Source organism: Ambystoma mexicanum, chromosome 2q (genome assembly GCF_040938575.1).
Source record: "Ambystoma mexicanum isolate Mex_15411 chromosome 2q, UKY_AmexF1_1, whole genome shotgun sequence".
Classification (NCBI taxonomy): domain Eukaryota; kingdom Metazoa; phylum Chordata; class Amphibia; order Caudata; family Ambystomatidae; genus Ambystoma; species Ambystoma mexicanum.
The window spans coordinates 746,551,849-746,569,479 of NC_090924.1; the positions used below are offsets into that span (position 1 = coordinate 746,551,849).

Below are 17,631 nucleotides of genomic sequence, written 5' to 3' on the forward strand. Positions count from 1 at the left end.
AAACATGTTACATGAGAATGTAGGATAAGGGGCTACTAGGCAACCCTCAGCACTCCACATAAGATGTGTGTTGGACCTAGAAAGAGAAAAGGTAAGTAAAGTCAATTTCACTTTACTATTATCACACGAGAAAAGGTAGTTAAACCTTATGAGAAATCTAAAGGATTTCTGACACTGCACTGAAGGTGCTGTGTGTCACCATACAAAAAGTAGATTCCTATGAAGTTTGTCAGACTCCAAAAACAGTGAAAACCCATAATCCAAATCAGGTGACAACACATGAGTGAAAGTCTCACTCGCTCCAGGGTTAAAATTAAAAAGTCCTAAAGTCAACCAAAAAAGCTGGGGGTCTCTAAGGTTGAAAGGAAATAGAACAGAATTGACAATTCTACCCAACACAGAACATATCTAAGGTAAGTAATAACTTTTTCTAACTATTCAATCCTGAGCCTTTAAACTTGGACGAGTACACTTCAACACTTGTTCTACTTTTCAAGGCAGACCCTTTAAATTATCTAGCCCTTCCCAATTCTAGTACATGAGTTCTCTCGGAGGCAGAAGAGGGACCCTAGTGGTCTAGTAGCCAGCTGTAAGCAGGGTGAGATGATGCTTAGTTGCAGGAAAAGTCAGAGTTCCTGTGGAAGACTGAACAAACAAGTAGTTCACTTTGAAAGTTAGTTAGGGTCCAGGGACTTCAGAGAAGACATCCTTGGAGGATTCCAGTTGTGGGTCCGGGTGAACTGGACGAGATACCTCCCAATCACAGTAGCACCCCAAGGATACACTGGAATCCCAAAAGACTGAAGGGAAGAAAATGCCCAAACCAGCACAGTACCTCAGCATAGATGATTTTCCAGCCGTAGGCCTTCAGGATCTGCAGGCAAAATCTGGTTGTTGAATGCTTCTTCCAGAAGACAGGACACTGGAAGGACTTTTGCAGCAATGATCCTGGGGAAGGCTCTTGGCAAGGTTTTCATCGCGGCTGGATGCAGCGCTGTGGATTTGGCACCTATTTCAGGAGCACAGAATAAGCCAAATATCTCTTGTCAGATTCTCGTTTGCAAGGCCCAGCACTATGGCGAGGGGACTTTTCAGACTTGATGCACATTTCTGGAAGTCCAGAAATGTGAATCAAGTCAAGTTTCAGGACAACCAGTCTCCCAGTTTGAACTGAATTCTCACACTCTGGCTGGAAGACAAAGGACTGCAGAGTTTTGCACTCATCCCTCGCGTCCTCCCTTCACAGACACTCTGGAGCCTCGGTCGGGATCCCACCCTGGAGGTCAGGGGTAGGAACAGGAAGAGCAAAGGACATGGAACACTAAAATGGTGGAAATAAACTAGCTCATTTGGGTAAAATGGGCACCCATGGGTGCCTTTATCCAGGCTGTGCAAATAGCCCGTGGTAAAGGTGCACTGATTTATTAAAAGGTTCACTGCCACCAGCCCTTAAAGATAAGTTTGTCCTTGTTAACTAAATGTTACATTTAAAATGGGAACTGGGCTACTCAATATCTCCCCAGCACTCCACATAAGGTGAGGGGTGCTGGTCTCACTTAATAATGTCAAAGGGGATCCAATGATCCTTTCTGCCCTTGGGAACTCTGGTTCTCACAAGGTTAGCTACAGAAAGTTAAAAGGGAGCCCATAGGGCAATCAAGCAACAATAGACACTTATTGCCAAGAGGTTGTCAAAGAACTTTTAAAAGGCACTATTGTAGAGTCTTAAAAATGACACCCACCAACAAAAAAATCTCCAGCCCCGGATGGGTACCCCGCCTCCTTCTATAAAAAAAATTCTGACCACTTTAGCCCCCAAACCTACTGACCCATTTAACTTATTTGCTGCCTTCGGTAAGTAATGAGTTTCGGTCCTAAATGTATTGCTATGAAACAAGCCAATTACGCCAACCCCACAGCCCTATTGTGAGTAAATGGCCACTTATCCCTCCCGGTCCCTCTTCAGAGGGGTACAAAACAGGGCTGCCCTCTTTCCCCCCCTCCCCTCCTATATGCATTACATTTGGAACCCCTTGTGCCACAAATGCACCAATCGAGGGAGATCAAGATAATAATGTTCGGCGGAGACACACATAAACTAATGGCCCATAGGATTCAACACGGCGGGCAGGTCGGTCGCCTGGAATGGCGGATACCCTCGCTCTCTGGTTCCAGAAGCACCTCAAGACCTCCCTTTGTTAGGGAGAATTCTCAGAAATGTGCAAATTCCCTCCACCTTAGAGACCCCCAGCAACTTTGCTGGATTTTGAGGACTTTATTTTTTAACCTGGAGAGAATGTGACCCTTTTTTCCCCACTCTTTATGTATTTTAATGTGATTTCTGTACTTTGTTTCTTTTGATTATGGAGCCTGACAACTCCATAGGCATCATCTTTTATATTGTGTCACACAGAAGTCTTCTATTTTCACAAAGGTTTAAATACCTTCTCTGGGATAAACTGTTTCCCAGAGCAATAAAGTGAAATTGACTTTACTTATATTTGTAACTTTCTAGACCCAGCACATACTATCTCTTACAATAGGGTGCTGGAGAGGTATTGAGTGTGAGTGAAGACAACAGGAGCACTGGCGTGGTCAGGTAGTTGACTGCAGAAGACCTTGAAAGGAAATTCCCCACTGTTTTTACTTCTGCGCTGGGTAAATTAAGGGGTTTCTCTCCAGATAATTCTGAAGAGAGGGGCCATACCCTGTGTTCATAGAGTCAGGAGAGTTCCCCTATTGGCTCGGGATGGGCTAAAGACTGAACTGGCCAAGCTCATGGAAGCCGGTGTTATCGAGGAGGTGGAGAGTTCCGAATGGTTGGCGCCAGTGATGGTGGCACATAAAGCTGATGGTAGTATGAGGATGTGCATGGATCTTAGGGACTTGAACTCTTGCATCTGGGTAGATGGGCATCCATTACTTAATATAAACGAGATTCTCACATTGGTGGCAGGGGCTTCTTGTTTCTCCGCTTTTGATCTTTCATCCGCTTACCATCAGATAGACCTTCATGTTGAGTCTCGCCCATTAACCTCGTTCGTGACCCCGTTCGGTGCTTGCCCCCGCGTCTGCAATGTTTCAAAGAATCATGCGGAAACTGTTTGCGACATCCAAGGGGTAGAGTGCTTTCAGGATGACATATTGGTCTGGGGCAAGTGTTGCGCCGAACATGTGTTGCAGGTGATGGAAGTGCTGAGATGCAGTGGCCTCACAGTCAAGTTAAGCAAGTGCAAGGTAGGTGTATCCAGTGTAACTTATCTTGGTCATACGTTGGATGTCAAGGGGATCCATCCTAAGGAGGACTTAGTCAAGGTGTTGAAGGATGCCCATCTGTGTAGAACAAAGAGCAACTCAGGTCGTTTATGGGTCTCGTCGAATATTATAGCCGTTTTGTTTCTTCCTATTGAGAGCTCTGCTTAGGAAGGGCATTCACTTTGAGTGGTCAGGCGAGTGTCAAATGGAGTTTGAAAATTTGAAGGTTGATCAAGCACCTTCCCTAGGTTCATTCTCCCCCTGCAGGAAAAGTGTTTTGATGGTTGATGCCAGCGAATATGGGATCGGTGCTGTTTTGGAACAAAAGGACGGTGGCGAGTTCCGCCCTGTTGCTTTTGCCTCCAGGGTACTGAAAGATGCGGAACAAAGGTACGCGGTCATAGAAAGTGAGGCTCTGGCCGCTGTATGGTCATCGAGACACTTTAGAACCTTTTTATTTGAGTGGAATACACCCGTCGCACAGACCATAAGCCTTTGGTGCATGTTCTGACTACAAAGGGGTTATCGCATGCCTCTTCCACAATCATGAGGTGGATGGCGGACATGAGCGAGTTCAATTTCAGGATTGAATATTTTCCCGGGGTAAAGAATCCTGTCGCGGTTTTACTTTGCTGGTAGCGTTGATGAGGTGCACAAGGTGGACGGGGATGAGTGTACTTTGGTAGCGAGTGTTGTTCCTGCTGTGGGTGAGCAGGTGTGAAGCAAGGAGTGTTCCTGTGATCCCATGTTGATCGAGATCAATTCTGCTCTCAAAAGTGGGAATTTGAGTGAAGGTTTGTCCAGACTCTACGGTCACGTTTGGCATGAGTTGCCAGAGAGGCCCTGGGGTATTGCCACGGGCCAGAGGTTGGTTCCACCGGAGTTGTTTAAAGGGAAGCTAGTGGCATTGGCCCACGAGGGTCATTTGGGAAGGTCCATGACAAAGAGGAGGCTAAGAGAGTTGTATTGGTGGCCTAGGATGGATGGTGACGTAGATGTGGTTAGGGACTCTACTGCGTGTTCTGCGAGTGCCGAGAGTAAGGCTCCGTATCCCCAGCCCGTGTATCCTGTTGATGTCCCGGAGGATGTGTGGTCGAAAGTGGCTGTTGACATAATGGGCCCTATGGACACTTTGGGAGGTGGTCTCAGCTTTATAGTGGTCATGGTTGATTACTCATTCAGGTGGGTGGAGGCCACGGCATTGTCCACTGTGATGGCTGAGAAGGTTGTGTAGTTTCTTACTATGGTTTTTGACAGGGAAGGGGTACCAGCCGGAATTGTTACGGATAACGGGGTACAATTCGTGCCTGATTATATGCAGGAGTTTTTGATGAGCCTGGGGATCTGCCACCATAAGGTCTCAGTGTATAATCCAGAGGCTAATGGTCTGATGGAGCGTATGAATCTGTTCGTAAAGGAGGCCATACAGCTGCCACTGGCCAATGGCCTCCCGTGGAAGGATGTGGTTTCTGAGGCTCTGAAGGCATATAGATATACTCCTTCAGCACTTACGGGTCATTCCCCGTATGAGTTGATGCAGGGAAGGAAACCTGGTTCAAAACTGAGTGTGCCGGCTCTGGGTGGTGGTACCCATGCACAGGTTGACTTGCGTGAGGTTTTGAATCGGGTGCGTCACAAACAAGAATTATTCATGCAGAAACAGCTGGTGGGTAGGAGGCCCCTGTCGGTGAGGGTTGGGAACCGCGTCCAAATCGGGAATCCGAGGTTTGTGCCCAAGGGTTGTAGGAAGTATATGCAACCTCGGGTGGTGATGAAGACTGGGCGAGGATATGTGAAGCTTGATGATGGGTCCAGGTGGAGCATGAGGCGAGTGGTGGTTGTGGAAAGGGCTCAAGGTTCCCTTGTGGGGAGTAAGTCATGGAAGCCAGTAGTAGCGTGGGTCACTCCGAAGTGGCTCCTGATTTTCCTTCCAGGGATTCTGATTCCGAGATTGTCCTTCTGCGGATGTTGGCGTGCCGTTAAGCTGTCATGTTGGTGCAGATTCTGTTTTGGTTGAGGGTACCGCTGTTTGTGGTGGTGCTGGTGAAAGTACAGAATTTGCCTCACTACCCTGGTCAGTGTCAGCAGTCATCCCATCTGAGCGAGAAAATGACCTTCTAAATGTAATGATTGTTTTGGGAGCCATTGTACAGTAGGTGGTCCATTCCTCCTCCCCGTACAGGTTGCCCATCTCGCTCTCTCCTTTTCCTTCCTTCTTTTGCTGTTCTAGAGTCTGGGTGCATAGTGATGAGTGATGTGTGATGGGGGGGATAAGTGTTGTAATGTGTTATGAAGCTGTGTGGAATCCTACTGCTGTAGGATTCCACGCCTGCTGAACTCTGTTTACTTACGTGGTTAGCGTTCTTCATTCCACAGTTAGCAGTTGAGAGGCGATGCAGATGTAATGGCGGAGTCCTGCTGGGCTCAGGTTGGCTACATTAAAGCTACTACTCAACTCACCCAGTGTATGACTTCATCTTTACATTTTCCAACTGATTCTCCATTGACTATGCTTCCCGTCACCAAGTCTGGTAGGAAGAAGCTCAAAAAGGATATCTTTGGCCTTTAACCCTGGTCTTCCTATCGCAGACAACTACTCCAATGCTTCCTCCAGACAGACCCTAACCCACATCCTTTGTCGTTACTTCGACAGACAAATGGACTGTTCATATGATATCTGTGCTCTCTCTCCCGTTAATAGTGGCTCTCGCTGGGAAGTTCTCATGCCTTCCTTCGACTCCTCTAAAGTCATCATTAATGTGTACCTTAATGGCACTGTCATGCTCCAAGGCCGTCAGGCCAATCTCCTCTTTGATAGGCGCTTCCCTCTCCTCAATTTCCTCATCTCCTGCTGTCCCCTCTGCTCCCCCATGGCTACCTTGCCCTCTCTCCCTCTCCTCCTCCTCCTCAGCCCCTACTAGGGCCCTTTCTCCTCTGCAGGGCGTACCTCTGATCTGTACCCCTCCCCGGAAGGTCTTTAAGGCTGGCAACCTTCTTCATCTTGCCACTCTCAACTCACATTTTGCTGTCAAACTCCTCCGACATCTGCCCCCTCCTCGAAGAACTAGACTTTGCTGTCCTTGGCCGAACTGAGACTTGATTCACAGCCAGCTCTGTCACCAGCTTTGACACTCTTGTGTATAGGCGTGTTATAAATGCCATATCATATCTCCTCCCTGATTGCTACAAAATCCTCTCTGCACCCATATCCTCCCAGTACGGTTGGGGATGGGGGCGGGGGGGGGAGCCCTGATCTTTCTTGAGTGGACTCTTGCCTCTTGATGCTCTTGCCCCTGTCATGACTATCTGCTTGAAGTCCAAAGCCAAGTGCAACTCCTACCTAGCTACACTTAAACATAAGTGTAGGGCAGCTGAGAGGAAATGGAGGGCTTCTTGTTCATCCTTTGAAAAACTGGCCTGTCACCTGTTCCAAAGGCAATACCGACTCTGTCTTCACTAAGAACAGGGTCCACATTCAAGCCAGTGTCTGTGGCATGTAACAACTCGGCCGAGCTGGCCAATTCTGCTGCAGACGCTACCCCTCCTGTTGCCTCCCAGGCTCTTCACAGTGCCCTTGCCTCTCACTTTATCTAAAAAAAAAAAAAAACAGGACATCCTATCACCCTCTCCTTTCCTACCCCTCCCCTCCTCTCCACTCTACGTCTGTGTATGCTGACCCTCCTTCAGCCACCCCCCACCCTCTTTCTCTTCCTTTCCTCTTTTCCCCCTGATGAGGTCGCTTGACAAGTCCGATCTAAGAAAGCCTCATTAAAACGGGTTCATCCCTGTTCCTCTAAAACCATCAAGGACCACATTGATACCCTCGCTCCGGCCCTTGCCGATTTTTGCAACCTCTCCTTTGCATCAGGATCCTTCCCCTCCCCCCTGAAGCACTCCCTTGTGCATCCTCTTAAGAATTCCTCAGCTGATCCTTCATGCCCGGCTAACTATCACCCAATTTCCATTACTCCCTTTCTGGGCAAACTCCTGGAAAAGCTGGCCATCTCTCAGTGTAACCTTCATTCCGATTCTGTTGGCTGTCTCCATGACCACCAGTCTGGCTTCAGAGCTGCCAGAAGCACGGAAACTGCTCTTCTGAACATCCGTGAAGATCTGCTCTCCAACCATGACTAACATTCCCTCTGTCCTCATCCAACTCGAGCTCTCTTCTGCCTTGGACAGTCAACCATACCATCCGGCTCAACTGTCTCTGTGATAACATGGGTATCACTGATCAGGCCCTGGCCTGGCTGACCTCTTTGCTCTCTGATAGACCCTCCCAGGTCCAACTTGGGTCCTTCCTATCATCTATCTCCCTCTCTACCTGTTGTGTTCCCCAGGGGTCGAACCTCTCACCCTGGTTCTTCAAACAAATCCTGGCAACTCTCACCCACTGGGCCAATGCATTGCCTTTTTCTGCTCAAATTTCCAGTGCTACGCTGACGACACTAAACTCATTTTCAGGCTGCCCTCGGCCACCTTCTCTCCTTCTCTGATTGCTTAACTGCCATTCGTGATTGGTGTGTCACCAAAGATCTTTTTCTGAATGCCAGCAAGACTGAGATCCTCCTTATTGGCACACCTTAACCATCCTTTCCCCCCTCACTCTCTGGCCAGCCTCCCTTGGCCCACCTCCAGCCCCCACCTGCAAGGCTCAGAACCTCAGGGCCATCTTTGACTCCACACTTTGCTTCTTCGCCCACATCTTTGATGTCTCTAAAAAGTCAAACTTCCTGCTGCACCTCCTCAGAGGTGCTCTGCTTTTCCTCCCCTTCCCCCAGAAGCTCACTGTCCCAAGCTATGGTTCTCTCTAGGTTGGACTATTGTACAAGTCTCTTTCTAAATATACCTGCCTCTACTCTCCGCCCTCTGCAACTTATCCAGAACAGGACTGCGAAACTTGTCCTTGGCCTCAAGCCCTGGGAGCGTATCTCTACAGCCCTAAAATCAATTCATTGGCTCCCAGTGAATGCAAGGATTACATTCAAAACCTCGAACTCCCTCCGGGACAGTCGTCTTTCAAAGAAATGTGCTGGGGGTAGATCTGTCTTCAGCTGGGGCTTCCCTCTGGAACAGCCTCCCTGCCACTCTGAAACTTGGAGACCTTCGTCTTTGCTACTGCCTTTGTCCCCCCCCCTTTCTCTCTTGCTGATCTGTTCTCTCTTGGCACTGTGCACCTGCCACCCTCTGTCCTCCAGGCCCTGGTATTGGCTCCCCCTGCCACCCTGCTGCACTGCCTCCAGGCCACCCTTTTCCCTGGGGCCTGTATCTGTACCCATACAGTCGCCCCCTTCCCCCCACTTTTTATCCTGCTCTTATTGGACCTACCCTGTCTCCTGCCTTAACCCTAGCACTTGCCACTGCTGGCTGCACCGCCTTTATTTATTTATTTATTTATTTATTACTATTTATCTTTCTCCTTTGCTCTGCACTTTCCACTTCTCCCCCTTCCATGCGCTTTTCCCCCTCTCCGTCTCCCATGCACTTGTGCGTTCTCAATGTCACTGGGCCTAGTAAGATCATTGTTTTGTTCTCTCCTGTCCCCATTCCTTTGCTTTGTCGCACTCAAACACTTGTGTACAAGCGCGATATAAATAAAATATCAATATCAATCTGTCAAATGGTGACCTAAATAAGTTGAAGCAGTCTGTCAAGACTCAATAGATGCTATAGTTTTCCTTTAACTTTGTGGTGAGACAGGAGCATTCTGCTGGGATGGTAGGGTTGGGTTTGAAGATCTACAGAGAGGAAAATGGCCTGTGGTGAGCAGTCACTATAGAGATATATGTACCTTTACTGTTCCTTGCAAGTGTCCGAAACTACGAGTCATTTGACAATCTGCCCATCGTCCTTCATCTATGTGCAGATACATGATCAAAAGATACCTGCACAATTGGTAAAGCACAAAGCAATGTAGGTCCTAGCCCTGCAGATTCTAACTGCTCTCTGCCACAGTAATTGGGTAATGCAAGCTGCCTGCTTATTACCTAGAGAAAGCTAGCAGCCAGGTCTTGCATGGATGCAGTTAGGGCATTTGCTCCACTGCTATTTTGAAATCATGCTTTTCTAATTTGAATTCCACAAAGTTTAACTTTTTTATATAAATTTGTTTCCATGTAGATGTTTAGTTGATGGATCGGAAACGAATGACCTGTTGACATGATGAATTCATAATGTTTTAATTGTTGTGTAAAAATCTATTTGTATTCTTCTGCTTGCAGGTGGAAGTCATTTTGATAGTCAATTTGAATTTGGATTCCAATTCCGTAATCCAGAAGACGTGTTCCGGGAATTCTTCGGTGGAAGAGACCCGTTTTCTTTTGATTTCTTTGGTATGTTTTTTTCTGCACCTCTGGCAAAATGTTAGAATGTGAATTTAAGTAATCTCTTCTGTGTTGAAATAATAGCTCTCTATTTCCTATTGCTGCATTATCGCGTAAGCGCCAGCTGAAGGGTGCCATGTTTGATGATTGCAGTTGGAGGTCTGTTTTTATATAGCTCGAAATGTATTTGTTTTTTATTGTGCCTATGCATCATCTCCTAACCTTCAGCAGTCCTGTCGGAACACTGTAGGGCAAATCAGTCTTCATGTCTGAGTTCTGTAGAGTGACATAGTTGCTTCTCTCCAACTCCCCTGTTTCTAGAAAGCACTGCATGTGAAATTTCTCCTGTTGCCTAAGGTAAGCTCGGCTGTGGGGTAGCAGAATAATGTAGACCCTTGGTGGTCAGCTCCCTTGCTCTAGAAAACTTCTTGCACAAAGATCTTGCCTTTTGCATTGTGGCCAGAAAGCGTGTCTGGAAAGGGATAGAGAAATAGGCACCTCTCCAACCTGCTCAGTAATCGCCAAACAAATGTCCCACATACCATATAACACTGAGAAATATTTTTACTTAATTGGGGTTAGTAAACAATCATTTAAAGGAAGATTAAGGGTTATCTGGCTTGATTACTTATACCGATCAGGCAGCCAACCTGTCCCACCACCTCTCACACAGACTGACCAAATCTCCCCTCAAAAGCACATCTCTGCCCTCTAGCAACCAGACATGCACATCAAAATATTGTCCACTCATCCACCCCACAGATGCATTGTAACTCTACATACTCATCACTGCAACATCCCGACCTTACCAAGTTTTTGCCTCCCCTCTAGTCCCCTTAGAGACTATTTGATGCCCTCCATCCATAAAGTCCACTGCCCCCTCTTAACAGCATACAGAACACCGCCTTCCATCCATACCCCCAGTTGCATGCTCCTCTTTTCCCCTTTGCCCCCACCCACCCTTGAAAGGTAAAGGGGAGGAGCAAAAATAAACGGGAATCTGAATGTCGGGGGTGAGGATGGGAAAGGATGGACAAGAAAAGTGTTTTTTGTGGATGAACCGACACATTTTTAACCAGAAGATCTGGGCTTTTAGAACTGTGATCTAGGTAAAATCATGAACTGTGCTTCTGTCTGATTTTTAATTTACCCACCTATACATAAGGCTTTAAGCCACAAACACTGGCCAAAAGAAGAGGGATTATGTGGATCTTGGAGAAAACGTTAGCTTTATGGACTCTTGTTTCCTTGTCTGCTAAACCTGTTATTGCTTAGAAGTAAAATGAAATCCGGTATAATTGCTTTATTAAATACAAAAAGAAAATTGAGTGAAGGAAGGAGTCGGGTGAAATGTCTGGTTAATCAGTGGTATCATTTTGGTGTAGTAATCATTACCCTAATCTTCCTGCTTTGCAACTCCTGAGATTGGTTAAATCTGTCTCCTGATCTAGTAAGCCAGTGTTCCTTCCGTGTTTTGGAGAGTTTCAGCAGCTGGATATCTGTGCCCAGGGCCAATCTGGCTTCCTCCCGGGGTTTGGCACAGAAACAGCCCTGTTGGATCTGAAGAACCAGTTGGACGAAATAAAGTAAACCTGCCCTCCTCCTTGCTGCTTGACTTATCAGCAGCTTTCGATTTGGTGGATCACCATATTCTCTGCCACCACTTGGCCTCTGCAGCCCATTTTTCCCAAGAGCCCATCGCCTGGAGCCCCTCATTTCTATCTGATAGATCAATGAGTCTTAACTATCGCTGCAGCACCACCAGCTCTGGTCACTTGCAGGGTTCCTGCATTTCCCCCGACCCTCTACAATATATTTACAAAGTCTTGGTTTGACTACCTTTATTAAAAAGGGGCCTTATACACTAACTATGCGGGCGACATACAGATCCTGATATGAGCAGTCTATCATACCATCCAGGCTTGAATGGCCACCCACGGGCTCTTTTCTAAACAATACAACGGAAATCCTAGTGGTTGGGACGGCTAATACCCTTTACAAGTTAAAACCAGCCTACAAATCCTTCTCCGTTGACTGGATCACATTACATGCCACAACGGGAAAACCTGGTGGGGTATACCTTGACTCAACACTCTCATTATCAAGATGGGTCAATGCAATTGCGTTCACTCCAAACACCTCCAAGCTAATTTCAGCACGTGTAGACCTTTCCTCACAGCTGAAAACTGCGTTTCCATAGCTAGACACCTCATAGGGTTGAGACTGGACTATTGCAATGACCTCTTTGCTGGAACTTCGCAGCGCAACCTGGACAAATTGCAAATCATTCAAAACAATGCCCTCAGAGCTGCCTTGAACATCCATAAGTGCAGTATCTTAGAAGCAAGGAAAAAAGGTACAGTGGTTACCTATACGTGAGCGTATTATCTTAGTTTAATCGTTTTTATTGAAATTATTAGAAGAAACATTAAATCTGCATTGTTACAAAGAAGTCATTTAGGAAAGATAATGAACAAAATGTAATCCAGGTTAGATGATTCATATAACCAGTGAATTATTAAATATTGATATTAACATAGTTAGAAATCGATGAGGATGGTTCAACAACGAGATCTGCGAATGGCGTAGGGTTAATTTGTCAAGACCTACAGGGGTGTAGGGGGACAGACGAGGGGACAGACAAAATACAGACACGAGAATAGAGGGAAAAAGGGAAGGGAGAGGTATGTAAAGTATTGTATTATATTATATACCAATGATATATAGGAACTTGCAAATCAGACAGACGAAATTGGGTATTACTCAAAGGGAGCAGAAATAAAATACTAAAACAATAGCACTAGTGCCATGCGGGATTGCATTAAAACAGTCTAATGAATTAAAAGACAATCCTCATTCACGCCCCCCTCCGGCATTACCTTTTTTCCCTTATCGAATTAGTTTCATCAAAGATGGAAGGCATGTCTAGATCAATGATATTCTTACGCAAATCCCTTGTTGCATCGCAGCCTGACGTAATGAATCATCGGGACCAAAGCCAACCTGAAGCTGCTCCAAGTTGTTTTACGTGTATCCCCCATCTTATTCCCAAAACAAGGGCTATGTTTTTCTGCAAACCCCCCAGGCTCAGACAAGCAGAGGGTCTTGATTTGGACCTAAATTCCTCAGACTTTCAAAAAACAAAAACATTTGAAAAGCCAGATGTGGAAGCTCCCTTATAGGACCTTGGATCGCTGTCAGAACTGGCCATGCCCCTGCCATTAAGTGAGTTTTTATAGCACGTAGAACCTCCATCTCCTAACTTGTTGCCCATTTGAGTGACTTGCTGGGGCGCCGACGTATGAAATTTGACCACCCTTCTCCAGCATGGGGTCTGGCATGGATTCACATGCTCATGAATATTCCCCATCGTCAGGCTGGGAATCCTCGGTAAAGAAAAAAACAGTATCCGTTTCGTTTCTGATCTGTCTTTCGTAGTAGTAACCAATCACTGATCTCTGCGTCATACTGACCACAGCCAATGACTGCCCTCTACCTAAGCCCCGCCTCTGGCAGCCATCTTCAGATTTTTACCGCACGTTCACGTGTTGGGATCCTCGTGCTATTGCTCTCGAGCGTTAGTGCTATTTTTTTCACGTTTTTTTTCTCAAAAACTTCGATTTTTCGGTCAAAAGAGCCTCAAGCTCCACTGTTTCTTCATCCGATCAACGGGGACCCGTGTCGGATTCGTCTACGCCCCTCAAGGGTGAAGATTTCGTCGAGCCACGCTTTTGGAGGACTCCAGAAGTTTCTCAGGCCCATCTCGGACATGGCACAGGAGAAGGGAAGCTCGACGCCCGGAAAGCTGTTCAGGGTCTGCCCTGGATGCCAGCTTCAGAATGTCTTTAAGGAGGACGAACACTCCCTTTGTCTTTACTGCCTACATGAGGACAAGACGCACGTGGAGAAGGACTGTGCGTTTTGCGGCAATATGTCGGAGCGGACCATGAAGGACCGCCATCAACGTCTCGCCAACTGGCTGGAAGGGAAGAGCCGGTCAGGCGAGAAGAAGAAATCCGAGCGGTCTTCTAAGACCTTTTGAGGATGCCCCGGCGACGGGGGCCCAATACAAGGCCAAGCACCGCGAGTCCGCTGGCACCAGGAGCGCCGAACGGTCGGGCTCTACGGGCGCCAGGCAGGGCGCACCCTCCCCGGCACCATCAACCACGAGCCAACGCTCTGGTTCGGGTAAGAGGAAGGCCGAGCACCCGGCGAAGCTCCTGGAGAGGCCCTGGTCGAGCTCGAAGGCCCCATCGGAGGGAGAGCGAGGCAGTGACCCTCCCCCCAAGGAGAAGGCGGTGAGCGCACCTAAGGTGGTGAAAGCCCAATCCATCCGGCCAAGGCCTCTATCGAGACAGTCGCGGCGGCCCTGGCTCAGCCTGTGAAGGCTACACCAGTGGTGGCGACCTCGGGGCTCAGTCTCCCTGCCACCGCGGAGGGAGTCCTCTTTTATGCCCATCGACAGGACCCTGTGAAACCTCCGACGGAGAAGAAAGGGGGGGCAGGAGGTCGTCGTGGATTCGGCCTCCACCTCTGAGGAAGAGCTGATCGAAGTCTTAAGCCACGGCGTTGGCGTGGAAGACCTCCAGCCTGTCGGGAGGGACCACGACGTGGGAGATGACGATAACGTCAAGGGTGCCGACGGGGCCCCTGACCGCCCGTCGGAATCCCCTCAACCAGTGCCGCAAGACAACTCGGCGGCCATTTTGTTGGCTATACAGTCCTTATGCTCGGAGATAAGGACGAGACTGCCGTTACCACCAGCGGAGGAACCGCTCCCGACGGGGGACCCGGAGCCAGGCCCTTCTGGGAGCCCTCCCCCTAAGAGAAGAAGGATTCATCCTCCACCTCCTTTTCAACCATCGCGCCCTGTTCAGCCCTCCTCCCCGTCCACGACTCGTGGGGATGATACGGGGACTGACACGGCCGCGACGGGTACGGACGACGAGGTTTACAACGAGGATCTACCGTCGTCACCTCCCACCCGGGCTTCCCCGCCCGACGAGATTGGATTGTTTCACTCCATGATCGCCAGGGCATCCGAGCTTTTCCAGCTCTGCCCGGAAGAGAAGAAGGAAGGTTTCCTTTATCAACGGCGCGAGGCCAAGAGGAAGACGGTCCTCTCCGCACCTCTACTGGATGATATTTGGGATGAGGGCCTCTCCCTCCTCAAGAACCCATCCATGACGCCGGCTAGAAGGGATCGGTACGAGAAGAAGTACCGGGTCCCGGACGCGGCCCCCTTGTGCCTTCCGGCACACCCGACCCCAGACTCGATCGTCTCCGCGGCGGCCAGGAAGAAAGCGGGGGGGGGGCGCGGCCTCTACTTCGACCTCCCCGCCGGACGGCGAGGGAAAGAAGTTGGATACGATGGGACGCAGGGTCATCTTGTCTGCAGCGACAAAGATTAAGGCGGCCAACGCCTTGGCTATCGTAGCCCGCTACGACAGGGAGTTGTGGTACAAACTGGCCCCCCTGCTGGACTTCCTACCGGACGACAAGAGGGCGGATGCCCTAGAGATCTTGCAGGAAGGAGAGGTGGCGTCGGACCACGCCATTACGATTGCGACGGACATCGCTGACACTGGATTTCGCCAGTTGGGCAACGGCGTGTGCCTTAGGCGGCGTGGATGGCTCAAGGCTACTGACTTCCGTCAGGACGTGCAGACCAGAGTCTTGGACATGCCGTTCGACGGAAACAACCTGTTTGGGAAAACAGTGGACGATTCCCTTCAAGCCATCAAGGCAGAGACGGCCCGGGCTCTTGGGGTTCTCCAGCAACGGCGGCCGCCCTTTCGGAGCAGCGGAGGCAAACAGGGTGCCTCCAAAGGTTCCGGCGGGGGATTTTCCACCTACCGTCAAGCGGCCCATTCGTCGTCGCAGGAAGCTTACAGGGGACGAGGCAAGTCAGGCGGACCCTGCCGTCGTCGCCAAGGAGGTCAAGGCGGCAAAGCCTCGTCGAAGCAGGACTGAACCGGCCGTGGGGTCGGGCCCCCACCGAAGCACCCCAGTGGGAGGCCGGCTGGCGAGCTTTATCAGCGTGTGGGAGTCCATCTCCACCGACCGTTGGGTGCTGGACGCCCTAGCCCAGGGTCACGCGCTCGAGTTTCTAAAGAGGTGCCCACGAGTCCCCCCTGTGGCCAGGAAAGAACATCACTTCCCTCAACTTCTCTTGGAGGTAAAGGCGCTGCTCAGGAAGGGCGCCATTGAGCTCATCCCAAAAAGGCTTCGGGGCTCCGGAGTTTACTCAAGATACTTCCTCGTGAAGAAGACGGGAGGATGGCGTCCCATCCTGGATCTACGACGACTGAACAAATTCATCAAGGCACAGAAGTTCCGGATGGTCACCCTCCAACACGTCCTGGGTCAGCTGGAGGAGGGCGATTTCCTGTCGTCGTTGGATTTGGGGGATGCCTACTTCAATATTCCCATCCTAAAGGGACACCAAAAGTTTCTCAGGTTCGTGGTCCAAGGGCGTCACTATCAGTTCAGAGCCCTTCCCTTCGGACTGAGGTCGGCACCCAGGGTGTTCACCAAGTGCCTCGCACCGGTGGCGGTGCAGCTGCGCCGAGAGGGGATCCACGTCTACCCCTACCTGGACGACTGGCTCATCCGAGCGAAGACGAAGGAGCTCGCCGTGGAGCACACGGCAAGGACCGTCCAACTTTTCACGGACCTGGGATTCTCCATAAACTATGCCAAGTCCCACCTGGTGCCTGCGCAAGACGCACTGTTTCTGGCAGCGAAGCTCGACACAGTGTCGCTTCTGGCCTATCCGTCGGAGGAAAGGACGAGGGCCACTCTGGTTGCGGCCAGAGTGAGGTCCATCAAGTCCCTCCTCGGAATGATGTCTTCTTGCATTTATCTCATCCCCCTGTGCAGGCTCCGGATGCGCCCGTTGCAGGAGTTCCTGGACGCGCGCTGGATCCAGACGGGCAGCTTCGAGGAGAGGATCAAACTCGACGAGAGTTTCCGGCGAGCGATGCGTTGGTGGGGCACCCGCGCGCATCTGATGGCGGGCATGGACTTTCAGACCCCCGGCCACCAGGAGACAGTGACCACGGATGCCTCCCTGGAAGGGTGGGGTGCGCACACCGAAAATCTGCACGCGAGAGGCCTTTGGCTCCCGACGGAGAAGTCCCTCCATATCAACGTCCTGGAACTCCGTGCAGTGTTTTGGGCCCTCAGGGCCTTCCTTCCGTCCCTCAAGGGCAAGGTGGTGAGGATCTTCACCGACAACACCACCACCATGTTCTACATCAGGAAACAGGGCGGAACCAGGTCCCCAGCCCTGTCCAGGGAGGCGCAGGATCTGTGGCATTGGGTCGTCGCCCAAGGGATGTTTCTGGTGCCGTTTCATCTGGCAGGGATAAAAAACACCATCGCCGACTCGCTCAGCAGGGAGCTTCGCTCGTGCCACGATTGTGAACTACGACAGGATCTAGTGGGCCGCCTCTTCCGACGGTGGGGCACACCCCAGATCGATCTGTTTGCGACGGCGACTAACTCCAAGTGCCGGAGGTTTGCCAGCAAGTTTCCCCTGCCGAGAAGCATGGGCGATGCTTTCTCGTTCCCCTGGGAGGGCCTGTTTCTATACGCGTTCCCTCCATTGCCATTGCTGATCCGGTTCATCAACCAGCTCAAGAGCTCACGGTGCAGGATGATCCTCGTCGCACCTGTGTGGCCGAGGCAGATATGGTTCCCGGACCTTCTGGACTTGTCAGCGTCCCCGCCAATCAAGCTGCCAGTGGACGCGGATCTTCTCTCCAGGGAAGGAGGCGCCATCCTCCATCACGACTGTCATGATCTCTGCTTCCAAAGGGTCAGGGTTTTCCCAACTCCCTTGGAAGCAGATCCATAACCCAGGTTCCGAGTGCCAACCAGTCCCAATTGGGACCTTTTGGACCCAGTCCTGGCGCCAGTGGCACCAGGCTCATAAATATGCCCAGTCCCAGCGCTGGAAGCGCCGGGCTCATAATGCTTGGGTGGACTTACCTTCAGCAGACCATGCTGCTTACTTGCCTGCCAGTTGAGCCTCTGATCCTCTTCTGTT

At 50.0% G+C, this 17,631-nt stretch overlaps 1 protein-coding gene across 4 annotated transcripts in view; it reads left to right on the top strand.

The window, feature by feature from the left end:
- Positions 1-17,631, top strand: part of DNAJB6 (DnaJ heat shock protein family (Hsp40) member B6) — a 739,852-nt gene that overhangs the window by 196,763 nt on the left and 525,458 nt on the right. For all 4 annotated transcript variants that reach the window (XM_069647974.1, XM_069647976.1, XM_069647975.1 and 1 more), the window contains exon 5: positions 9,477-9,587. In XM_069647974.1, the coding sequence (XP_069504075.1) occupies positions 9,477-9,587 (111 nt within the window). The remainder of the gene's footprint in view (positions 1-9,476; positions 9,588-17,631) is intronic.